The following is a 26,102-nucleotide window of genomic DNA, read 5'->3' as shown; positions in this document are numbered from 1 at the left end:
TGCTATTTTAGTAGATTGCAAAATTGTTATACCTTTTAATTTCAATATTAAATGAAGACAAGTTTGATGTTGCTAGAAAGTTGATTTCAAGGGTTTGCATTTTATGAAAAATAATAATAATAATAATAATAATAAATAATTAATTAATTCTAATTTGCGATAGTTTACTTGAGCGAGTTTGCAACTATTTCAATATAAAAAAATATTCTTGAGATACTTTTTCTCCTACGATTTCTCGTAGTTGTTACAGTTTTCTAAGATTTAAGGAAGAGTTTTGACTTCCTGTATTTGCACATCTGAGTTGGAGAAGGATAAATTATAAGCCTTAAAATGAATGTCCTCTGAGAAGCCTTATGAGATTTACGAAAAAGTTATACTTTGAATCCAATTGAATTGGTGGCTTTTGAGGCAATAAGACAAGTCTCGAGGTGGAACTCAAGCATATATACTCACCCACCCACACACATTCACGGAGGAAATATATTGGTTACCGCTGTGGAGCAATGAGCTCCACATGCATGAATACCAGTGTCCTAACCAAATAATACAATAGCCAAAGAAACAAGTCGAGCTTTGAGTTTGGCTGAATAAGGTGGCTAAACTAATCTTAGCACCAAGTTTGTTACAGAATATAAGAAACCAAACAACTGCAATAATGGAAGGCATTTGCCCAAATTCAATCTCAATTAATCCTGAATCTGAAATTTAAAGAAACAAAGAAAACTATATAGATAACTCGGACAAAAAAAATCTCAGAGAGTAACCGAGGAGGATGCTATAGCAGAGGAGGATGCTAGCTCAGCTGCAATAACAGGTGTTGTTGGGGTTGAGACTTCTGACCTAATCTCACCTGATGGTCGACTTCCGGTATTCACTCGACGAACTTCTTGCACCAATTTCACTACTTCTGCCATTTTTGGCCTGTCCTCTGGCATTCTTGCAACACAAGTCAACCCTATTTGTAACATCTCTACCATTTCCTCCTCTATATTAGGAAATCTCAAAAGTTCAACGTCAAACACTTCTGCTGTCCACTCCTCCCTAACCACAGAATTCACCCACCTCACCAAGTGAACAACCTCATGACCACCTGTGGCAAGCACAGGTGACCTTCCTGTGAGAAGCTCAAGCAACAAGACACCAAAGCTGTAGACATCAGATGCAGGGGATGCTTTCCTGCTGTCTGTTACTTCTGGGGCTCGGTATCCTGCAGCCCTCATCGGTGCCGGTATTGGGCTCATCAATGCTGCCAAACCAACATCAGATACAGAACCATATCCTTGGGAGTTGAGGAAAATGTTAGCAGCTTTTATATTTCCATGGACAAGTTTGATCCCACCAGGTTGTGTGTGGATATGAGCAATGCCTCTTGCTGCACCAATTGCAATTCTTAGTCGAGTCTCCCAGTCTAATGCAGTCCGGCCATCCTCCCCTCTTTTACCTGCAATATTGGAGATGCATCAAACATCTTTGCAACCAAATGAAGTAAACACATGATTTGCTATGGAATGAAATTTACTCATAAATGTTTAAGGAGACTAGGATAAGTTTTATGCAATTCCATTACTGGTCATCATGCCAAAACATTAGCAGACAAATATCTTTTATGTGGATTCCTCAACTGCAAATTTGAACTGAAATTTCATCCAACATTAATGTTTGCAAGGACTTCGAAGCTGCAAAGGTACTTGACAAAATTTGAATCTGAATGTGAAAGAATTTATACAAGGCTTCGCATATGCTAAGCTGCAGAATTTTTGTAGTTTTCATATGACATCCTACTTTAATCAAGAGAATTCAGCAAAAAGCAGCCAGAAAGTGAAGGTAACATACCATGTAACAAAGCAGACACACTCCCTTGATCATAGTAATCAGACACCGTAAGCTTCTCATCCTTGGAATAGTAATATGCCCTTAAAGCAACTACATTTTCATGCTTAATATTCCCAAGCACCTCCATATGCTGCTCAAACTCTCGTTTCCCCACGCTCACTTCTTTAAGCCTCTTCACCACCACAGTACTTGCATCCTCCAGAGCAGCCTTATATGTTGTCCCAAATGTTCCCTTCCCAAGCACCTCAGCAGATGCCCTCAACAAGTCTTCCAAATTAAACGCAAGATTATTACCCTCATAGAAGACAAGCTTCTCATTCTTATCTTTCATAGAAACCTCTTTCTTGAAAGAGACATCTTTCTTTTTTGGCTTCACTGGACCGCCCTTTCCACCTCCATTTGAGCAGCAAAGCATCATAAAAACAGCAATAACCACAAACACCAGAACACAGCCGCAGATTACTATTCCCAATATTGCGGCTTCACTAAGTTTTGTGGTTTTTTTCTTTGATGGTTGAACATTAGGTGGTTGCACCGGAAAAGCTGGAGGAAGAGCATTTTCCAGTGTAAGATTGTTACCAGAAAACGCAGAACTCGGAAATCTCTGAAGGGATTTTGGCAGATTTCCAGTCAGATTATTATTGGCTAAACTTATCTGCTGCAAACTAGGAATATTGAGATCAGGAATTTCACCCGAAAGGGAGTTGTTAGCAAGATTCAAAGCTATGAGGTGGGTCAAATTTGATATTGAAGAAGGGATACTCCCATTAAAGCGATTGTTTGATAAATCAATGATCGAAAGATTATTCCAAACTGAGAAATTCAAAGGCAATGAGCCGGAGAACTTGTTGTGTTGAAGATTAAGGGCAGTCAAGTTTAAGAGCTTGGAGAAATCAGAAGGGAAAGGACCTGTTATAGCGTTCGATCTGAGGCTTATAACCTGAATTGCCGACAGGCGGCTGAGAGTGTTTGGCGGGATTGGGCCACTTAAGCCAACTCCGGGCAATCGGAGTTCAGTGACTCTGGAGTGATCACTGTTACAGAACACTCCTGTCCAGTTTGTGCATAAAGAAGAGCTCTGATTCCAGTTGAGAGAGTGCGGATGCGAGATATTCTGAAGGAAATTAAGCAATGCTTGCTTGTCTTCAACTGGGTCGGCAGCAGTGTGCGAGAAAATTAAGGAAATTGCCAAGAAAATGAACAAAAGATCCATTTCCCTGCTCATTTTCTCAGTCAGGGCTACAGAACCAAGTGGCGATCAAGCAAATTTGCCGTTAAACTGAAACCGTCTGCAAAACTTGCTCACACCTACATGAATTTTGAAAGAAGATGAATCAGAATCTGAAAGACAAACATGTAGAATTTGCGAATAAGATAATATATTTCTTGGAAATTTTGTTTTAAAAGATTGACTTTAATAAGATTCCGTTCATACTCTATTTTGTCAAAATTTTGTTTCAAAATATTTGACATTTCATTGATTACAACCTGAGAAAAGAGACTCCACTGAGCCCAACACGCCTGTGTGTTTCAGGTTGGTTTCAATTTTTCATTTTTGTCACAAACAACAAAATAGATAATAAAGACACAAAATTTTCTCTTGTTCTGTCATTTTCTCGTGACACAGGAAAAGAATCCAAACAAAAACTTATTACCTGCCCAGATCAGACCAAACTTGCTAAAGATACACAGACAGCAGCAGATTGTCCTCCTCCTCCTCCTACCAAATACCCACAGGCTCGGCTCTCTCCCCAAAAAAGAAAACTGCCAAGTATTAATCCAGAAGCATTGAATAGCCAGCAAGCTGCATTCTTGAGCTTACAGAAACAGTAAGCAGAGAAAAATCCACACTGGGACCTTGCAATGATGATGGTATTGATGACGGATGAGCTGGAATTTGCTTGTTAAAGAAGTAGCATCACATGCAATGAAAATAAGAAACCATTAGATAATCATTGAGAAGCCAGAGCGGTTACTGTTTTTCAGGATATTATTATATTCTATGTAGCGTACGATCGGGAGGCTGCATGTGAAGGAGACAAAGGCGAGTAATAAAGAAAGATTAGAAGGTCGCTGACCCTGTTAGTTCGCTTGAGACCTTTGCCATTAATGGCTCTTATTCTTCTTCTTAAAAGAAAATTTACTCTGTTTCTATTTTCTAAATGCTGTTTTTTTTGTTTTTATTCCTACAGTTCTATGTGACTGGCCCTAAAGTTCTAGTACCTTGTAACTGATACAATAGTATTTATTGTGAGGCTCATAACTTAACCAATTAAATAAAATAAAATGCTTTAAAAAAAAAAAAAGTTAAACAAGTGAGATGTGAGAAACCTAGTTTTATTATAAAAAAAAAATATTTTTCACATGCTAATTAAAAAAATCGTGTATTTTTTAGATGTTAAAAGACTTAAATGTGTTATAAACTGAAAAATGTATACGCGTAAAAGAAGTGTGGTTTTAATTATTCTATTTGGTTTCAGAGACCAAACACTTCTCATCAGGTCCCAGTAGAACCACGGTGTGTCCTGTGTAATAGCGCGTTGAGGAAGATTGGCAAATGAAAAATAGTAATACTACTTTTCACAATTATTTTATAATTGATTTATGTGATTCTAATTTTCATAAAACATGAATTTATAAATTGCCAAGTATTTTTCTAAATTGCGAAAATTTAACATTAATCCTGTTGAAGCAGTTTCCGGCACAATGAATTCAAGGGAATCCAAGTCTCCGAGCTATGCCTTTCGTGGTTCACCTTTCTGTAAGCCTTTTAGTAAATCTGCAAAATCAAAGCACGCGTTAAGAGGATGCGTCGGGTGTTAGCCGGCGGTTCCTCATCCGATGCTTAAGTCAGTATGTGTATTCATGGTCCCTCATACCTTTGGAGTGAGGCCTTTTATAATTGAGCATGCGGAGGTGGTTATGATGGCCAGGCGGAGGATCCGGGATTTGGGCGTAACGGCCGAAAGAGTTAATATTTGTATTCCCTTTTTTTATGACCGGTAGGAGACCGTTACATACGTTGATCAAAGGACGGCCTATATCTGCGATGCGTCTTTAAGAATAGGATCGTAACCATCCTGGTGATCCTGTTATGCGCGAGCTATCTATGTGGCCGAGTCTTGTCCCTAATATAATAGATGTATCTGGACGTTAAGTGCGGGAGGTTCACTGTGATCCTATATCTGGACTTTGGTCGTCCGAGAGTGTAGGGGACAACGTCGTATCTACTGCTTTGCATTGGGCGTATGTGGTGAGCCCATTTGGATGTACTGGGCTTTCTTAGACTCATGGGCCTCTGACCCGTGGGTTCCGGCGATGAATTTATGTGTAACAAGTCCAAATACCTGTCCTTTTCTAGTTTAGGTTACCATCCTTTCATCCACTCAGTCAAAGCATCTCATCAGTTGGTTTCATTGGGAATAAGTTGATTAGTAATGGGGGCAATTTTGTTAAGTGGGTGACCAACTTTTTGGAATTTGTACATTTTTATTTTACCACTTAAAAATGGACCATTGACTTTCAACTCTCTATCTATCTCATGGAATTTGAATGCCACCGAAAGTTAAAAAATAAATAGTTGTTCAGCCAAACAATGGTGAGGGTCACGTAGGTGAAGTGACAGCGATGAACCAAACACCACGAGCGAAGTTATTACACGCTACCCTACGGTGTTTTTGTTTGACAACGACAAGCATTGTGGGCCTTGTGATATACAGCACACGTGTGTTCTACGATCAATCATAACCGCCCATCCTTGTCACCACCGTTCTTATGGGTAGGTTAGCTTAGGGACTGGGCAGTTGAATGTTTTTTTTTTTTTTTTTATGAGTAAGGCATTTGAATGTTGGTCAATTTAATTTGAGAAAATCATTTCAATATTTGCGGCTACCATTACCATCAGTCCATTGACTTTGTTTTTTTTTTTTTTATTCTCATAAAAAACAGATAATTTAGAGGATTTTTTTTTTAAAGAAATTATGATCATTCCATTCTAATTCTTGTATTTCCAAAATATTCATTCAATATACTAAGCATGCACTTAATTTTTCTCAAATTCTTGAGAAGGTAGTCTTTGTTAAACTATCATTTATTCTAAAAGCTTAAACTTATAAGAAGATGTAAATTTAATTACTTAATCATTAGTTTAACACTCTCCTTCACGTGTGGACTTAAACTCTCTTTTAATAGATGATGTCTAATACGTGAAATATTTAATTTAAATGAAATGGTGAATTGATAGAGTCAAGGTTTGATCCCAAAACATTTAGCTTTGATATCATGTTAAACTACTATTCATCCCAGTCTTTGTGATAGTGTTAATTATGGCACTGTACGTATGTAAAGTTTGGCCTTTTTCTAATGCAATTTTATTTGAAAAAAAAAAAAAAAACTATACTAACATTGTGAGATTGGGTATTGATCAAACACAAAGAATTACAAGAGTTAAGGGTTAATTCAAGTGGTAAATGTCTTAGATTTGGTGGCATTTTTATTTAGGTCTAAAGTCCGAATCCTTTTAAATGTAGTTATGTAAACAATTATTTGGGTCAAGCTCTTAGCAAAATTGCCCTTAAGAAGTAGGTACACAAAATAACCTTTCTTCAAAGGGTCCTGTCATAAAAAAATAAATAATAATAATAATAAAAAAGATTAAAAGAGTTATATTTCAATTTGTGTAACCTTTCCTCAGAGGGTCCCATCATCCAAAAAAAATATATATATGTTTCAATTAGTATGCATACAACCTTTTAGACCCAAAATGTTGAATACGAGGTTTATGTACACGGTACACCCCATACTGTGGGGTTAGAATGATATGTAAAAGAAACCAAAAACATCTCAAATATAAGATCCAATACAAGAGGTACCAACTTTCTCTTTATATATATATATATATACCTCTTCCCTAATCCTCTTGTTTGACCCATTGACAAGAGAAAGTGAAAAAAAATTAAAAGATTTAATCTTAACCGTTATTTACACTATAACATACATGCTATTATTTTAATAATAATATGTAAATGAGATTCGGAAATAATAGGAACAATTATATGCCGGATGATGAGGCCAGCTATCCAATTAATTTATTGTTGTTGGCTAAAAGTAAAATGCCTCCATTCAATATTAGTTAATTTAGTTGATTCTGAGAAGATGCTGGCATTAAAAGGCCCGGAGTCCCGGACGGTTGCATGGGAAATCGTAGCTTGTGATGAAATGGCCAGGTTTGACTTTTGAACACCACATTTTTTAAAAAATTTATTTATGACCAAAACAAACAAGAGAAGGAGAGAATACAAAAGAGAGTTACATGGATATAACCCGAAGCAGTAATGGGCTGCTGCCCATTTTGTGCCCCAGATTGGCTTGTTTTGAAACCTTAATTACTTTCCCAAGAAGAGCAATGATCCAGATTTTGGCATTAACAAAAGCTTTAGGGAGGAAAGAAAACTCATATGAGATTCACCTATTTGAATAAGTTTTGGACCGTTCAGTCACTTATTTGAGTATACGATCAGTTCAATCACGACGGTCCAATTCCAAATGCACCCAAGCCAGATCTCAAATTGTATTATACCAAACAAAAAAGTATAATATAGCTAGCATGTCAACAATCATTGGATATAAGAGCCATTGGTGGGTTGAGGAGCGGGTTTATCACCACCTTTATCAACTGCTCCTTTCCATATGATTATGATTTTTTTATTATTTTTTTGGTCTTATATATGTAAAAAAAAATAAAAAATATATTGTTTCTAAATTTTCAGTGAAGTTGTTAATGCCTTTTTGATGAAATTATGATGGCAATCTTGTTTGCACATTCTTTTTGACTCCTCTACATTCACCAACCACAACGCTTTAACATATTAGCACATAATAAAGGCTTAGATTATTGTGAATGTGGTGCTTGATCATGGACCACCATAAGGGTGACCAAATTATGTTATAACATATGTTATTTGCCCCCATTATACTCCCATTACCAATATAATACGCTTCTTTTACTTATCCACATTTTCAACTTATTCGTCATGTACATGCCAATACGATTTTAAACAATCTAAATAGAGTAGCATGCGTAGACATATATGTAATGGTAATATAAAAAAATATTTGGAGTATTACAAGTTTTATTATAAACTTTTTTACAGATTGATGTAACAATCATTTATTGGTGAGATAACTAAAATCGTATAGTTGATAAGTCAGCTGTTAATTAATTAAATTGACAATTCAATTTTTTATTTATTTAATCATTTCGCAAATTATAAATTGCCTCATCAATTTGTAATAAAAGTTGTAGTAGTCCTAACAACACTCAATGTTAATATGAGGCTTGATAGCCTGATACTTGCCTTATTGATCAATTGAATCGAGGATAACCACAAAGCATCGCACCGAATACCTTCTTTCAACACATCGGCATTAGTCTCTGTAATCCTAGCATGATGTGATCGTTTGCAGGAGTCGGGTGACTAGGAAATGAAACAACATAAAAGCCTCTAATGAACATATGTTACATGGCGGGCAATTACGGCGAGTAAGCTATAAAAGGCAGCAAACACCAGGTAAGAAATGAGACTTTTCGACACTATTTTATACTTTCCTAGATTATCAATCTTGGTTATACCGACTATCGGCCTGTTCCAACAAACTCTTATGCTAGACTTTTTCTTCTTCGCGCACGTATTTTGAATGAATTAAATTGCTACTTTGGCCGCCTGTCAATTATTCTATTAGTTAATATGCAAACTATTAAGGTCAATGTAATCAAGTAACAAAGAGAAGGGTTGGGGAGAAGTGTTGTGGTTTCCTGGTGACGACCAAATGCTGAATAAAAAAATTTCATCCACATGCAAAAGGGCATTCTTAGTTGGATCAAAACTGCACGCAACAAAGAGTATTTTCCTTAAGTTTATGAGCCATACTTCAACACGTTGTTATAGTAAAAGCTGACATTTAGCAAGCAAATTTGAACGGATTAAAAAACTACAGACATTGCGGAAAGTGGGGGCTTCTTGTTTATTTCCACTCGTAATCACATTATTTTTGTATTGATCAGAGTTGGGCTTCTGTCTCAGCTGGTTTTGAAGAAGTCATACTCATTGACGGGAGAATTTTGATATTCAGCCACCCAAACAGTGATCACAAGAAGAATCTCTTCTCCCAACAGTGACCAGAGCACCAAAATGACAACAGTTGTTTACTTAAAACTGGGGTCGATATTTTTTTACACGACTTGCAAATTGAACACAAATTCGTCATGAACTTAACAAATTATGGTTGATGAGTCTTTAAACGGGTTGAATTATATAGTTTTATACTTATGCTTTCGACATGATTCAAATCTGACATACCAACATGAATAGCTACTCATAAATAAAATAAATCATAGTTTATTTGTTTCCTCAAAATAATCCTTCATTACTGGGTCAAGAATATCGTTTTTAACCCTTTACTAGCTTGTTGCAGAATATCAGTTCTTGGTAAGTGTATGGCCCTAAACAACGGGCCTGTACCGAACAAAAGGCCCAACTAAAGAACCGTTTTTGTTATATAAAATTGGGAGGAATGAACATCAACTAATCAGAGTGGCGCAGCGGAAGCGTGGTGGGCCCATAACCCACAGGTCCCAGGATCGAAACCTGGCTCTGATATACAAGAGTAGCTTCCAGTGCCTAATTTTTTCACTTTTCCCACACATGCCTAAACGACGTCGCAGCTCAGACTCTTCACCTTACATATCTTTATCAACGTGTCCACACCTAAGTGGCTGTATTCACAAGCTGTCCGCGATATATCGCCAGAAAACAAATGAAAAGGTTAAAGCAGAAATGAAAAAACTAAGACGACGAGAAAAGAGAGGATAAAGAGGAAGGAAAAAAGCCAACAACCGAAAAATCCCAAACCCTCTAAATATCGCGATAAATTAAAAAGACCCAGAATCTTCAGCAACCTCCGATTATCTCTCCGTCGAGAAGACCCAATCTCTCTCTCTCTCTCTCTATCTGTAAGCTCTCCTAAAACTTCTCGCTATTTCTCTTTATCAAATTTATTTCCTTATAAATTTTCCGAAATAAACAATTTCACTTGCTTTTATATGTTTCGAATACTTCTTTGTGCTTGGTATAATTTGAAACGTTTCGAGCCAAATAGGTTTAGGTTTTTGCTTGGTTGCTGAGGAAGTGGAGGAAAGTGTGGGAAAACTTGGAACTTTCTTTTTGTAACATTGCAAACAGGTTCAGCAAGAGCCTCTGTTTGTTTCGACGGGAAGTGCTTCCGGGGAAAAATGAAACCGAGGAAAAGAAAATTGTTGACTTTGAGTGTAAACAGAGATCGGGATTATTGTAGAAGACAATGTGGAAGTTACATGAGAGAGAGTTAGAGAGAGAGGGAGAGAGAGATGAAAACCAGAATTATTTGTATGGATATGTGTATCTTTTTCACTGTTTATAAACTTGAATTGTGCATTTATCTACAGAGAAAACGATTGAAATATTTTATATCGAAATTTTCTGAAGTTGGGATGAGAATGTAGGAAGCCATAAGATTTATCTGCGGGCTGAAATTCATGCAGGAATTCGCTGTTATGGATTATAGCAAAAGAAAGAAACCGAAGTGTGCTTGAAATTCAGGCTTAAGCAAAACAATCGAATTTGAAACAAACTAGTGGAATGTTCTGCATTCATGGTGGAAGTTGGCCAATTGGATGAGACTTTGACAAATTATTTGAGCTTTTTTTTTTTTTGCCTGGTTCCCCTTAATTGGATCTTGCTGAACTTCTTAATAATTCTGTTTCTGGCAAGTTAGTAGGGTAGATTATTTGAGCTATATAAATATGTACATAGAAGTAAACTGCCCACGTTATCTGACCATTTAAAATTTACGTTTTAAGAATTTCATTAGTTTCATTTATTGGTGGTTCTCAGCCATTCAGGATGTGCCAATATTGTTTTTTTCATATTTCAACTCTTATCAGTCTTTCATTCAAGATGTGGTATCAATCTTTACTTTGATGATTGCTTATAGTTTTCCTTTGCTACATCGCGATGCAGAAAGCTGTGTCAACTATTCTTTTTAGTTGCTTAGAATTTAATTATGAGTTTTCTGTTCTGCTTAAATGCTCAGTCACATAATGCTTGCTGGACGTGCTTGTATCTTTCACCTTTTGTTTATCTAATTATCATCTTCAAAAAGGCACTCTCTCTCACACGCACACATATCATATTTTACTGTTATTGCTATTTCATCAGTATTCTTGTTTTAAGTAATTATCCTATAGAGATGCTTGAAACCTTGGCTTCATCCTATTCTTGAGCTCTTGGAATTGTTTAAAAGTTTAACTAGTTCATGTGTTATATACACGCTTATTCAGATACTTGGGTTAACTCTGGTTTGCTCCGTGTGTAGGTCAACATACAGGATACCTGAACAACTTCTATATCCTCAGTAAGTCCAAGTTTTCTATGATGTAATATTTGTGTTTAGAAGTTGGTGCATGCAGGATTTACAGTCCCATGCAATAGATTGCTTCAACATTTGGAAATTTATGACTTATTATGGTCTTATACCAATAACACCATCAATTGCTTGATTAGATTGTGTCCTTACATATTTGTGTATTATTTGTTTTCCCCACATTAAGAGTGTAGCATCTTGAATGAGGTTAATTGTGTCAACCTGCCATGATTGGTTTGTTTTGATGGGAGATGTCGGGAAAACAGAAATTACTAACGTATATGTGAACTAATATACATTATGTGCTGGCAGTGGTTCGAGAAAAAGATGTTTGTTGGGAGTATGCTGAGAAATTGGAAGGAAATAAGGTAATGTGCAAATTTTGCCAAAGAATTCTTAATGGTGGCATCAGTAGATTGAAGCATCATCTATCTCGACTTCCAAGTAAAGGTGTAAATCCATGTACCAAAGTAAGAGATGATGTTACTGATAGGGTAAGAGCTATAATAACACAAAAGGAGGACACAAAAGAAAATTCCTGTGTTACAAAGAATAAGCTAACAGAAGCCAGATCTACTGGCAATATCTCTTCAGTTAAAGCTCCTATCCTTCTCGATGCATCATCTCCAATTTCGAAAGTTTTCCCTTCTGTAACACCAATGGCTCCTCCCACTTTGAACAATCAAGAAAATGCAGAGAAAAGTATTGCTCTATTTTTTTTTGAGAATAAGCTGGACTTCAGTGTTGCTCGTTCTTCATCATATCAGCTTATGATTGAGGCAATAGCAAAGTGTGGTCCTGGATTTACAGGTCCATCAGCAGAGATGTTGAAGACTGCATGGTTGGAAAGGATCAAGTCTGAAGTGAGCCTACAATCAAAAGATGTTGAAAAAGAGTGGTCTACCACGGGTTGTACTATCATTGCAGACACGTGGACTGACAATAAATCAAGAGCTCTGATTAACTTTCTAGTTTCGTCACCTTCCAGGACCTTTTTCCATAAATCTGTGGATGCATCTTCATACTTCAAGAACACAAAATGCCTTGCTGATTTATTTGATTCTGTTATTCAAGATTTTGGCCTAGAAAATGTTGTGCAAATTATCATGGATAGTAGTTTTAATTATACTGGCATTGCAAACCATATCCTGCAGAACTATAAAACCATTTTCGTGTCTCCCTGTGCCTCTCAATGTTTGAATTTAATCTTGGAGGAATTTTCGAAGGTAGATTGGGTGAACAGATGTATCTTACAAGCACAAACCATAACAAAGTTCATATACAATAATGCCTCGATGCTTGATTTGATGAAACAGTTTACTGGGGGGCAGGAACTCATTAAGACTGGTATCACAAAGTCCATATCCAATTTCCTCTCACTGCAGTCGTTGTTGAAGCAAAGGTCTAGACTGAAGCTTATGTTCAATAGCCCTGAGTATTCGACAAACTCCTCTTATACAAATAAACCACAAAGCATAACTTGTATTACCTTTGTTGAGGATAATGATTTCTGGAGAGCAGTGGAAGAGAGTGTGGCCATCTCTGAGCCATTTCTGAAAGTGTTGAGGGAAGTATCTGGAGGAAAACCGGCTGTGGGTTCTATTTATGAACTTATGACCAGGGCCAAGGAATCGATAAGGACATACTATATAATGGATGAGAATAAGTGCAAGACATTTTTAGATATAGTAGATAGAAAGTGGCGGAACCAGCTCCATTCACCTCTACATGCAGCAGCAGCATTTTTGAACCCTAGTATCCAGTACAATCCTGAAATGAAATTCGTTCCGTCAATGAAAGAAGATCTTTACAAAGTTCTGGAGATATTACTTCCTCTGCCTGATATGAGACGTGACATCACCAATCAAATATGTACTTTTACCAAGGTGAGAGGGATGTTTGCTTGTAACTTAGCAAAGGAAGCAAGAGATACAGTTTCACCTGGTAAGTACAGAAATTTTCACTATAAAACATGTCTATGTGCATCAAAGAGCAAGTTTTGTACCATAGAATGTTTTGTAAACTGCATCTTGCATCATATCAGAGTTAAGGCTGATGTGAGGGGCAGATTGCTTCCTTAAAATACACTGCAACAACATGTTGCCCATTATAGTGCATTTTATCACTATGGTTGAAGTGATCCCCTTAGCTGCAGAAATAGCCTATTTTAGGTGATATCCTAAATAAAGACCAGGATTTCAAAGTCCCAAGTTGGAGGCTTTAAGAGCTAGTTTGTTCATTTCAGGCACAAAACTGAACTGGATTGAGAATTCAGATTGATAAGAGTCTTAGGGGTGTCTTACTTATTAAAATAAAAATAAAAGTAGGATTATTCACCAGATTTAGAGTAGCTAAATTCTAAAAATATCAGAGTTTAATTTTGGTTCTATAAGAGGAAAAAGAGAAGGTTACTCAATCTTAAAATGTCTGGATACAGACATTTGCATATTCGCAGCCAAAGACCCTGCTACTTCTTCTTTGTTCTTTTGGTGTGTGTCCATCATTACTCTGAAAAAGAAGACATCCAAATTGCTATCAACAATGATCTATGCATCAAGGTTACTGGTCATTGTTTGCAATTATCATATAAGAATTACAAGAGGGTGTGTTCTGTGTGATGCCTTTTATTGATTTATTATTTACAAAAATTATTTTTTAAAAAAAGTTGACACGAATTTTTCCATGGTTTGTTGAATTTGCCATCTGCAATAATGTGTCTGTCTATACTTATTATTTGTTGAATTGGCAGACTTGCTGCTAAATACAGATAGGGCATTCTAATAGGCAAACTCCCTGCTTTTATGTTTGTTTGAAACTTGCTGCCAATTCATTGTAGGGCTTTGGTGGGAACAATACGGCGACTCAGCACCGGTGTTGCAACGAGTTGCCATTAGAATACTTAGTCAAGTTTGCAGCAGTTTCACTTTCGAGAGGCACTGGAACACATTTCAGCAAATCCACTCGGAGAAGCGGAACAAGATCGATAAAGAAACGTTGAATGACCTTGTATATATAAATTACAATCTAAAGTTGGCTAGACAAATGAGAACAAAGTCCTTGGAAGCTGATCCTATTCAATTTGATGACATTGATATGACCTCAGAGTGGGTAGAGGAGAGTGATAGCCCAAGTCCTACTCAGTGGCTTGATCGATTTGGTACTGCTTTGGATGGGAGTGACTTGAATACGAGACAGTTCAATGCTGCCATATTTGGCGGAAGTGACCACATATTTGGTTTGTAATTGTGTGACTCTCAATTGCTCATGTTGTATCTATTGTCTCCTTTCCAAATTTCTAGAAATGCATTGTATCTGTTCTTTGACAGTTAGGACTTCCTCTTTATTTTGTTGATTAATAGTTGATCCGTAGTTGCTCAATGACAACAACGTTTTGCTTTTTCAAAGTTCCCTTTATTTCTTTGAAAAGCATAACGCTGATTTTCTTTTTCATCCCAAAAAGAAACAAAAAATCTTTTTGATAAACAGATGTTTGATCAGGTTTTCTGCTACAAGCCTACAACTATTCATCAAACATCATAAAACAGCTCTTTTTGCATGTCAATAGTAGAAGGTTGACACAGAGCACAGCAATCTTCATAAATATTTTACTATGCTGGCGCGGTAGACTGTAGTAGCCCCTTTAATCAATTTTTTATTTTTTTTTAATCAGGGTTAATATAAGGGCGGATGTCTAGTGAAATAGAGGTATAATATATAGCATCTCTCATAAAATATTTAATGGCTACTAACCATTCTCATGTCAATATAACGAGATATTTATGTAGTATATAACATTAATATCATTGGAACACAAGTATTCTATGAGGACTTTAGCACATGTTGAAACCATTACCAACCGGACACAAATTTATTTCAAACTGTAAATTTGAACAATATTAAAACATACTCGATTATTGTGGCGATCCAAAGAACTACTCTATTGTATTTCCACGTATAACAAATACAATATATATAGACCAATCTGCTTGATTGAAATATATGGTCAAAAAGCAGAATATTATATGTATTTATTTATTTATTTTGTATTTTTTGTTCATACTCCTCAATTATACGTTGGATTAAATTTTTAAAAAGAAGATTATTTATATAATTATAATCTTATATTTTGTACACGCTTTTCTATTATATTGATTTTGAATGAAAATTATAAGAGAAAATCGTAATTAGACTGCTAAGTGCCAATAATAAAAACGTCGGTACAAACCGCGTTTTTGAGGTTAACACTTAGATACACGTGTCCTTCCTTCCATTACTCCTCTTTCTCCCTCGCTACGCTTTCTTTTCTTTGAAGAAGAAAACTTATTTCCTCGCTCTTGTGGATGGACTACGATTTCAGAACCAGGTCCGGTCAATCATACGACGTACAATTCCCGATGTACCGGGCAGTCACATCATCATCATCATCGGCGCCGTCCAGCCACCCGATGTACGGACCGTCGCTCTATCCTCGGGTGGGTCAACCCGGCCCCACCATGTCTCCTTCCGCACCAAGTCGCCCCGCTCCCTCTCCCTACCACCACCACCACACCTCCACTATCACCCCGTCCCCTTCTTGTGCGTCTAATTCTTCATCTACTCTGTATTTTGATTTGATTTGATTTGATTTTGTTTGAGTTTGTTTTGTTTTGTTTTATTTTTTGCAGCAGGATTGGGAATTAGGGTTACGATAAAGCCGCAGTATCGGATCACTCCTCCGGTAAGATCTTGCTACTACATGTTCGTTGTTTATAGCTGAATTTGTTGCACGAATGGATCATCGAAATCTAAATCCTTAACAAATTTTCTTAGTGACTGCGATCTTGTGCGCACATGTGCTGATAGTGATGTTTTTAGCTTCTAATCCTAATTTTTGCTACTTTTTTATTTTAATTTAATTTAATTTATATATACATATTTTTTTTATTTTTTTATTACTGTGATTGGTCAATTAATTAATACTAGATATTACTTGGCGGGGGAGTGCTTTTAGGTTCTTCTCAATGTTTTTGGTGGACTTGGAATCCTATGAATTTGATGCATGATTGTTAGTCATTTTTGAAAATGTATAGCTTGCTTATTTAGTTTGGGATTGGCAATTGATAGTGGGTATCTGGTTCTCTGTCGTGGTTTGTTTTTTGGGCTTCTAATCGTGTGGCCATAATGGACTACAATGCACAGCAAGTGCTTGCAATATTTACTTTGCTTTAGTTACTTTGGGTGTTTCTAGTTAAAAGGGGGAAAAGGAAAGAAAAAGGAAAATTACATTGGCCTGAGACATTAATTGCTTATCTTGTAGCCTCAATTGTCACCACAAGTAGGAGATATTCCCCGAAGCAATTTCCAATTCGACTTTGAAGTAGAGAGAAAAATTTTGGCTGAAGCAGAGAAGGACATCCCAAATTGGAGCAGGCTTGGGTTGGAAAACCTTCCATCTAGAGCTATGGGGTCGGCATCTCCATCTCCATCGGTAGGCTCATTTTCCACAGAGGTTTTCCAAGTTTCTTTTTATACTATATTAGTTTGTGGGATGAGCATTTTATAGTCACTTTACCTGAATGTCTAATAATGCAATAATTTTTTGTGAAGGAGCAATTTTGTGGTTAGTTGTTTCCCATATATTTAATTAGCGATTCATGTGCATACCCCTTATTACTAAATTGTTCTTGAGGTTTATTAAACAAATACAATGTCTTTACTCTTTAGATTTGTAAATGACATTAGCTTTCGACTCTTGAGGTATAAAGTGATTGTCCCATAAATTCCAGGGTCCTGTTGCAGATCCTGTGGTGAGCAAATATATTTCTTCAGGACTCAGCCGAGAAGCTGTTCCTCTTGCGGTTGCGAATTATGGGGACAATCCAACCAAGGTATCTCTTGAGCCTTTCTTGATATTAAGTCCAACCATATAACTTCTATGGCCTCTGGAGTTTGTATCTTCGTAAGGTGCTTTAAGTCCATGGTCATGACTCATGAGGTTCCCAATCAAGTTCAAAATGGAGAGGCAAAGAAAGAAAATGAAGAAAAGTTATCTATCAATATTCTTTTTTTTTTTGTTTCGCATTGGGTTCTCATTCCACTGAAAGTAACTTAATTCCTATCATCCAGTTATTTCATTGAAAGATCATAGTCATAGTTTTATGGCATGCTAGGATCCCAGTTGGACAAAGGCAATCTCCCAAGTGCTATTAATTTGTCAGCATTCCACCATGCCTGCAGAAATATCTTTGGCTCATGAAATTTTGTATATACTAGTTTGGTGGACCTTCTCATCATTTCTTGCTCTTATACTTGGTGATCTGCTGCAGCTTGGCATTAAAATTTGACTTTTGCAGTAGATGACCTGAAATAATGTTTCCATTTCTCTTTTTAGGTTCGAGAATTTGTCAATGCCTACACGCTTCTAAGAGAAATGGGATTTTCATCGAACAATGTTGCCGAAGCCTTAGTCATGTATGACAACGACACAGACAAGGCACTTGCTCATTTCCTTAACAGTCCATCATGAGAATTTGGGGAATGTGTTGCCGTTTGTACTAGTGAATATTAGAGTGGTGATTCATACGAACAGTCGTGTATTTGTTTTGAACTCTCAACACTGGCTTTAGAACATCATGGTGTTTTGCACGATGTGGTGCATTTTATGTCCTTCCTGTTAGTAGGTTATATATTGTATCTAATCTTATCATGCAATAGAATTCCTTTATATATTTTGCAAATAAACTGAACATGCGTTTGTCTAATGAGAATTGCTACACTTACAAAGGTATTTTACAAACAACCCTTACTAACTGATGTGGCAAAGGAAAAAGACAAAGAAATGGCATTTCGTGGAGCATTTCGAGGTAAGAAAATGGCAAGTTTTGTCTTTTTCTTTTGCCATATCAGTTAGTAAGGGTTGTTTGTAAAATTCCTTTGTACGTGTAGCAATTCTCTTGTAGCAGGAGATTTTTTTCCCACTTCCCTGTTTCTTCCCATGGACAACGATCATTGTCCTTTGTCTGAGTCACCTGAATCACACTTCCTCACAAAAACATCGTACTCATTCCTCCAAAAATAGGCTATACCCGGAACAAATATTGCATGTGGACGCCTTACTACTTAGGTGATTTCTCTTGTATACATTGGCACCTTACGCTTTGAATAATATTTTGATTAATTATAAAAAAAAAAAAATCAGCATATTGCTTCAAAAAATTTAGCTGAAATCTCTGTATGAGAACTTCATGTTACAAGTTCCAACGTGGACAAGAATCACTCCTTTCAATATATATATATATTTTCCCATGAATGAAAGAATAACCTAAAAATACAAAGGGAGCTAGAAGACAGTATGGTACATTGTAAACAGAAAATTTTGCATTATTCTCTGCAATTGCTTTGGGTTGCCTCTCCAATAACCATTGTGTGCCAACATTCCCATCTCTTCTACCTCCAGATTGTATCAGATTTAACACCGAATATCTTCAATTGTTCTTTTGATGGCCAAGAAACAGATTTTAAAGAGAAATGTTTCTTTTTTGTCAATTTTTTCAAAGAGTGCAGACATCTTTGAGATGCATTAAAACCACCTCCAAAACAATCCATCTGCATCTCGTTCATATTTTCATTTAACAGTCTTTCAAGTAAATCAAATCAAACACCTGCACATATAGCTCCTGCTGACCAAGATGAGCAGCAAAACTTTCCTTCATTGACATGTTTGACATCGAGCCCAATAAACCAGGATCCAACACTGACATCATCATGGGCATAGGTACGAAGAATAGATCTGCATACTCAAAAAACCTTCATTTAGTCCTTGATTCATCAAGAAATAGTGAGGAAACCAATACAACGAAAAAGAAAGGAACTGACCTATTTATTGATATAAATTTAGCCAAAGCCCGCGATATGACGTATAACTCACCTGAAGCATGGCGAAAGTATCTGTTGATGCAATAAACTTATTTGAGTTTCAAGATGCAAACATGTGGCAAAAAAAAAAAAAAAGGCGAGAGAACACTCCTGCAGTGATCACACTGATAACTTTTCCCTAAATTTTTGAATATTTCCTTTCTCTCCTTCAGAAAGTTAAAGTTGTTGACTTTGTTAAGCATGACACTGCTTCGGGAAGGAGGCAGTAATGAATAATTTTACTTTTATCATTCTTAAATGAATAGTTGTAGATCATGCCCTTAGATTAGGCATATTCACATGATTAATATATGGCTATCAAACAATCTATTTGGCAAGAAAGGCGAACTACAGAAACCAAGGGTGCTTTATGGACTCAAATTTAGAATATAGAACTTGCTTTACTAGCTAGGCACCGAGGCCTCAACTTCATTATGCATTCATCTGGCATAATCCTATAGTTGATAAAGGAAGAAGACATAGTTAGGTTACAAAGTAGTCTTGTTTAATGAGAAATAACTGTCCAAAAGTGCAAGTTTAGGCACATAATGCATGCTTAGTCGAGCTAAATAGTGTGTGGCATTGCAAAATATCTTCTAGGAATATCTGCAAGTAACTACATTGGCAGAAATTCGACCGAATTGTACCTTTCAAACAACTAAGTGAAATTTACATAACTCATTAATATTAGAATCATGAAATGCAGTAAAGCTTCCACTTATATTTGAATAAAAAGATGAAATAGGTTGCAGTATGACTCACGATTTTTTATCGCCAAATTTCCACCAATCTGGTTCATACCATTTATGGCTCCTGAAAAAGTCCAGTAATTACAAGTGTGAGAATCGCGTAGGATCTTAAAATTCTTATTCAAATCGCTTCTTCTAAGCGCTTTATCCTAGGATTTTAAGGCCAAACTTACTTTTCAGAAAACACTTCGCCTGATTTCATGCATCCAATATAAAGACGAGGTTTGTCAAAATGAGCGGCAAGTGTAGTGCCCAAAGCATCTGTGCAGAAAAAAATGATAAGCCATTAAGAGATACTGACATAGAGTGAAAATTTTATCACTCTGAAAAAGGCTCTTTTCACAATATAATAGTGAAAAACCTTAAATATAGAAAATCTGCAACACGAACAGTTCTTAGGAGGACCAAAGTTTCCTATCTGTCTTCTGAGAAGAGTAAACACTAGCAGGATGCCACACATTAAAGGTGAAGAATATTTATCTAAACATAATATTTCAACAAATAAATGATCAACCAGTAAACACAAGAGGTCAAGTAAATTGCTGACTGTATATATTATTGAAATGTTAAAAATATATCTCTGGGTCCAAGTGGTGAGGTTTTGTTCAGTTGCTTATTGAATTGAGTTAGTGCATACTGCATACTTGTTCTTGGAAAAGGCCATGACAAAAGGTACTCGTTAACAATAGACATAGTGAAAGAGTGCCACAACTTTCTAGATGAGATTCTCTACAATGAGAAATTAGAATACCCAATAATCCACTTAATCAAAGATAGTACTAACCAATATTCACATAAACATCATCATTGACTTTAGCGTAAAAATCAGCATCCCATTTATCTGCAGCATGAACAAAGAACAACTTGGCCTTCTTTGGAAGCTCCTCAACTGCCTCCACATGGTTATCCTGTCAACAGTAAGGGCAAAAATAATCAGGTAAATGAGGTTATGTTGTTTGGACCTTGTTTCCTACTCTCGGTTCCTTCTACAAAAGAAGAGAGGATGAGCAGATCATTCAAGTTGCGACCAAAATATAATTTTAAATATCTAGGAGCTTCAACTATTGTGTAATCATGATTTTCTAGTTTCTTTAGAATTGTGTTGTTTATTGATCATATACTCTAATTTTCTATTTTCTATCCATTGTTTGACCTAAAAATGTACTTTGCGGGATTAAGCATTAATAATAGGAAAGAAAAATGCCTTATCTTCGACGATCATGGCCAAAAATAATACACCTAGGTAACTGAATCCAATAAATTTATTTCTACAAAAAAAAAAAGAAAAAAAAAAAAAGAAGAGGAAACCATTAAAAATAAGGCATTTTAAAATATTGGAGAAGTAATTACAATTAATTCAATGACATACAAGAATAACAAAGTCATCATTCTGTCTATTTTCACTGTCAATGCTCCTGTCCAAACTGTCCCCACGATTTGCACTGCAAGAGAAAATATCATCAGAATAAAGAGCTCTAGCCACTATCTTATATTTCTTTGGCGTGGAACATAATAGAATAAATAAAGATAACAACAAAAGAAGAAAACCTTCTTCCAATGACAAATCGTACAACTATGCCCTTCTTGTGCTCCATTCTTTTCAAAGCCGCACCTGCAGAGACGAGGAAATTAGTTCAAAACCTCCAAAGGTTCTAAATGTAAAGAGATAAGTTCTTACTTGAATTAGTTTTATTTTTTATTTTTGATAAGTCTTACTTTTTTTTTTTTTTTTTTTTTTATAAGTATTTTTGATAAGTCTTACTTGAAGGAAAATGATTTAGGAAAAGAAAAAAATATTCCAGAAACAGAAACTTTATACACCACATAAATGTAACTCGGACTGACTGCAACAGATTATACATGCAAGCGACAGTGCTACACAAGTTGACAAGCAAGTATATCATCAATTTCCATGAATGAACATCTCGTGAAGTGAACTTAATAGTTTGCAAGTATTTGATATACGAAGAGAAATCGGATTTATAGTGCTGATGTGTGCAATGTCAATCGAGCAATTATGTTTGTTGTATACAATCCTCTGATAGTTCTGCTTCTGAATTTGTCAAAGAACAAATTTACTCAGACACTGCCTTTAAATTAATCTATCTTCTTAAACTTTTAGCAGTCAGGAAAGGTGTATAAATTCTATCTAATATTTTAAGAATGATATTTGTAAAAACCTATTGCCACTATGACTTACCAATCAAGACATTTTATGCATCTACGGGGACAGTGTCAACTACAAATCCATTATGTAATAAGATGTGCAACCAAGGCCAATCAAAGGGTATGATGTACAGAATCCAATAGCTGCAACTTTATAAGCTGCAAGAGCATATGTCTAACTAAATCACTACATCAATCCCACAGGTTTTCTGATCACATCCACCAATTAGTCGGCTGAAGTTATCTTTGTTAACGTTATTTATGTGATTATAGCTATTCTGTAATTTAGTCTCCTTGATGTTCCTTCCTAGGCTCCTATTGTGTCATCTATTAACTTCAGATAAAGTACTGCTCTATTATGCAATTAACATCCTGAAACCTTTGTTTTCTGTAGATCGGACTTGAATGACTACCAAAACTCTGCCTGAAGTTTTAATTGTTTGGCAACATGCTTCTAGTTTAGTCCTTCAATAGTGCACAAGGCAATGGGTACTATGGGAAATTCTGATGCCAAAGTTCTTAAATACCACAGCATTTCCACAAAAATATTCATTGTAAGTGTAATTTCAGGCCTTCATATACATTTAGGGTTCTAGTTCTACATCCATCTGTTGACATTATGCGCTGATGAGTTTGGAGTTTTGGATATGTGGGCAAACATCTTGCTTAATATATAGGATGATATGAAACACATCTCTGAGATAAACCAAAGGAATGATACTTGACCAACACAAAAAAAAATTAATTCCACAGAAAACAAAGTAATATACCAGTTCCCATCCATGCCTTACGAATTGCATCTCTATTATTTTTGCGGCCAAACCCTGTCAGTATTCCTATTACTATTAGAGGCCTTTTCTTAGAATTAGTCCCAGTAGTCTCTGTTGAGTGCTTTGAATCAAAACCCTCCTGTCTAGCTGCAGCCAACTCCATCTCAAGGGCTGCTAACTTCTTATGCTGTTCCCTAACAAGCAAAATATACTACATCAGCCCAAGGTGAAGATTTAAAATAATGATAGAAATCCTCGACTGAGTCAATGATAGCAAAGAATCATCAACTATAGTCTGAGAACGATAAACTAAAGCAAGTGGCATATGAATACAAGCTCACCTGCAGGCTATGATTTTCAATGTATCATCCACAGATATGGCAGACTGCCCCTAAAATAGAAAAAATAAATAAATAAATAAATAACCAGTTAACTTGATTACTTCCAAGAGAATCAAATATTTGTGCAGGAATATATGCGTGATATACATGTGTCAAATGAGGGGCGAGGCCTTGAATCTCACCATGAACATTTTGATTGTCTAGCAACCTCATTGTGACCCATGTATCAAACACTAATTGAAAATGTTAAGAGATGGGAGATCCTGATCATGATACTAATCCTTCCATCCCAGATTACTGAACATATCGCTCCAAGGCTAAATGATGCAACAAGCTAACAAAATTGAATTAGCCCACACTGTATGAACTGACGATAGATGTTTCAGACTTATAATAATAGAAAATGCATTTAACTAATCCAACAAATTGTAAGAATCACTTTAAGTCGCGCAACTCAAGGCTTCAAACTTGTTGGCATTTCATACCCAAACGAGAAAGAAATGAAAAACAACCACAAGGAACAAAACTTCAAGTATAACAAGGACTACCCACCTGCCCAGTTATCCGATCAAGCTCTTTTATCAAATACACTCGGTTTTCCGAGTCCTGCCATAGCCTACACACCACCCCATTAAAAATAAATAAAATTAAACTTTAAATTCTTATGAAATTGGCTCAAAACATAACGAATAAGCAGTAACAGATGTAAATCCAATAGGAAGAGAGAACGCTAAAAAAGAATAAGCGATGTTTAAAGAGAGCTAACCGGCCAGCGACGTATATGGAAGAGAAGGCGGCAAACATGAAGAGCAAGAGAGTGGGGATTCGGGACCGAGAAGCCATGCCCGAAAGCCGGGTATTCGATCCCTTACTCTGCATTTTTCTGTACGGTTGGTGGAATTCTGATTGCTGTAATCTGATCCTTACACTGGGCGATGATTATGTAGCAGATTTTGAATCCGTTTCAGATGGGTTGGAGTGGACTTGCCGTTATGGTGCGAAGCAGATCCAGTAGTTTATGGAAGGCAATTTACATTCAGATACTAAAATAATAGAATTACTCAAAATTATAAAAACAGAGACAGAGGGATGAGCTGTCCGTGTCCGAGGATAAGTGGGTTGGTGTGTTTGGGTTTCAGTTGCCAGTGACGGAAGTAACGAACCTTTCGGCACCTCATTGTTTTGGATCGGAGTTCCTGCGGGCCCGTGTGCGCCCGGCAGGTGGGCCGTTCACCTCCAACCCTCCTCTTTTTTTTCTTTTTTTTTGAGTTTCGAACCCTCCTTTCTCATTTTCTGCATTCAATTTGAGCGGAGATTTTCAGGGATTTTCATCCTATTATTGTTTTTAATTTTTTTTTTTTTAAATCTTTCTTTCTTTTTTGATAGTTACTATGTGCTTTTTATTTTATTTTTTTTTTTCTGGCTGTTCTAGAGTGAAATTTAAAAAATTTAAACCAAATTTAATCAATTTACTTTTCACAATATTTCTCAAATTTGACACCAATATTTTTTGTTTTATTTTTTCAAATTTGAATCCATCTTTTTTTGGTTTATTTAAAAATATTTTAGGAAGAGTATTTATTTTAGAGTAATTAATGTTATAAACCACATTTCTATCTTACAATGTTGACGTGACAGTTCAACCAACCCTTAGTGCAATCTTAGTTAAAAAAAAGAGTAATATTATATACCACATTTTTAATACACAATTATCCCACAACGATAATGTAGCAGTCTGAATCAACTATTGAATTTTTTTTTTTTTTTTTTTTTTTTTAACAAGGATTGATCAAAGGGTTGGTTGGAACAACTATTTGACATTATGGGATAAAAATGTCATTTCTAACATTACTCGTTAAAAAAAAAAAAAAATCAAATATTGACCCGAACTATCACATCAACATTATAAGATAGATATGAGATAAAATTGTAACATTACTCTTTATTTCAATAAAACATGAATCAGTTATAAATTTTTATATATTGTAGAAAAAAGAGTAAAATGCTTTTAAGTATATATATATATTTTTCTAATGAATGGCCTTCTAATTAAGTTATATTTAAAAGAAAAATATAAGAGGAGATTTTAGGGTACACGAATAATTTATTTTAATTTTTGTTTGTCTCCATTTTGAGCTCAAATGACTTGGCCCATGCTAGTCGGTTTACACCAACCCACTTAAACCAAATCGAAACATTTGCTCACCCAGAAGAGTCTCTGTCCCAGTAGACTCCAGCCCATTGGGCTTAACAGAGAGCATTTAGCAAGATAATCCATTTGGCGCAGGCGATCAACATTTTGGGTTATTAATAAATAAATTCAGTTTAAGTTGGATGGGTCCAAACTGAGCCGGGCCATGATCCTCCAGGCCGTATTGTAGCTTCTTAAGCAATAAAGCCAATTTTGCCCAAAGCCCATCCTTTTGGACTAGCAATGAAATTTTTGTTCTTTTTGTTTTTTGACATGCCTGCACAAGAAGAAAAAAGAAGATTTGAACTAATAACTTTCATTTTATTAACCGTGGTCCTAACCAATTGAACTACCTCTTGGGGACAAAATAAAAAATGTTGTGCTATGATAATTCTTAATGAGCGGCCTGTGGCCACCACACTTGCGTTAACACATGGAATAATGTTAAGAATTATACTTTTATCTTATTATCATTTTAATTTTTGAATGTGGTAATGCAAATAAGTTTTTGTTAAACAAAAATTAAAGCGTTGATCGACACTATTACTTCAATAGAATAAGATATCGGTAAGATAACAGTGTAGCTTCTAGCATACTTTTTTTTTTTTTTTCATAAGTCTTCTAGCATACTCTAATGCATATAGAATAATGTTATATGATATACATATCACACTATTATTTTACTATATTGACATGGTAT

General features: G+C 35.8%; 4 protein-coding genes and 1 non-coding gene across 10 annotated transcripts; 3 read left to right on the top strand and 2 right to left on the bottom strand.

The window, feature by feature from the left end:
• Window positions 1-481: 481 nt before the first annotated feature.
• LOC132167716 (probable inactive receptor kinase At4g23740) lies at window positions 482-3,897 on the bottom strand. Of its 3 annotated transcripts, none has more exons than XM_059578729.1 (3): window positions 3,489-3,897; window positions 1,834-3,141; window positions 482-1,441 (listed from the first exon to the last, which is right to left on the bottom strand). In XM_059578729.1, exons 2-3 carry the CDS (start codon window positions 3,056-3,058, stop codon window positions 753-755), a joined length of 1,914 nt encoding a protein of 637 aa, XP_059434712.1. In that variant the 5' UTR covers window positions 3,059-3,141; window positions 3,489-3,897; the 3' UTR covers window positions 482-752. The 3 variants fall into 3 exon arrangements, with proteins under 3 accessions (XP_059434712.1, XP_059434714.1, XP_059434713.1); XM_059578731.1 differs by lacking the exon at window positions 3,489-3,897 and adding an exon at window positions 3,322-3,367; XM_059578730.1 differs by lacking the exon at window positions 3,489-3,897 and having other exon boundaries at window positions 1,834-3,234.
• A 5,522-nt stretch (window positions 3,898-9,419) lies between these two features.
• On the top strand, window positions 9,420-9,491 carry TRNAM-CAU (transfer RNA methionine (anticodon CAU)). Its single transcript has one exon. It is a non-coding gene; the product is annotated as a tRNA-Met (tRNA).
• A 186-nt stretch (window positions 9,492-9,677) lies between these two features.
• Window positions 9,678-14,680, top strand: LOC132168002 (uncharacterized). Its single transcript, XM_059579059.1, has 4 exons — window positions 9,678-9,844; window positions 11,245-11,283; window positions 11,605-13,236; window positions 14,129-14,680. Coding segments are annotated over exons 2-4 (2,040 nt in total). The 5' UTR covers window positions 9,678-9,844; window positions 11,245-11,282; the 3' UTR covers window positions 14,536-14,680.
• Window positions 14,681-15,565: 885 nt separating this feature from the next.
• On the top strand, window positions 15,566-17,999 carry LOC132190536 (uncharacterized). The gene is made up of 5 exons (XM_059605559.1): window positions 15,566-15,867; window positions 15,957-16,009; window positions 16,589-16,759; window positions 17,058-17,159; window positions 17,663-17,999. Exons 1-5 carry the CDS (start codon window positions 15,633-15,635, stop codon window positions 17,795-17,797), a joined length of 696 nt encoding a protein of 231 aa, XP_059461542.1. The 5' UTR covers window positions 15,566-15,632; the 3' UTR covers window positions 17,798-17,999.
• Window positions 18,000-18,471: 472 nt separating this feature from the next.
• Window positions 18,472-24,458, bottom strand: LOC132166929 (hydroxyproline O-galactosyltransferase HPGT1). Of its 4 annotated transcripts, none has more exons than XM_059577787.1 (11): window positions 23,978-24,457; window positions 23,764-23,827; window positions 23,212-23,255; window positions 22,871-23,064; window positions 21,483-21,546; window positions 21,304-21,376; window positions 20,719-20,842; window positions 20,108-20,195; window positions 19,948-19,998; window positions 19,147-19,218; window positions 18,472-19,060 (listed from the first exon to the last, which is right to left on the bottom strand). In XM_059577787.1, exons 1-11 carry the CDS (start codon window positions 24,088-24,090, stop codon window positions 18,925-18,927), a joined length of 1,023 nt encoding a protein of 340 aa, XP_059433770.1. In that variant the 5' UTR covers window positions 24,091-24,457; the 3' UTR covers window positions 18,472-18,924. The 4 variants fall into 4 exon arrangements, with proteins under 4 accessions (XP_059433770.1, XP_059433769.1, XP_059433771.1 ...); XM_059577786.1 differs by having other exon boundaries at window positions 23,212-23,261; window positions 23,978-24,456; XM_059577788.1 differs by lacking the exons at window positions 23,764-23,827; window positions 23,978-24,457 and adding an exon at window positions 23,394-23,523 and having other exon boundaries at window positions 23,212-23,261.
• Between the last annotated feature and the right edge of the window lie 1,644 nt (window positions 24,459-26,102).

This window comes from Corylus avellana, chromosome ca1 (assembly GCF_901000735.1).
Source record: "Corylus avellana chromosome ca1, CavTom2PMs-1.0".
Classification (NCBI taxonomy): domain Eukaryota; kingdom Viridiplantae; phylum Streptophyta; class Magnoliopsida; order Fagales; family Betulaceae; genus Corylus; species Corylus avellana.
Note: the sequence above shows the minus strand (reverse complement) of the source record. Positions and strands in the feature narration are given on the sequence as shown.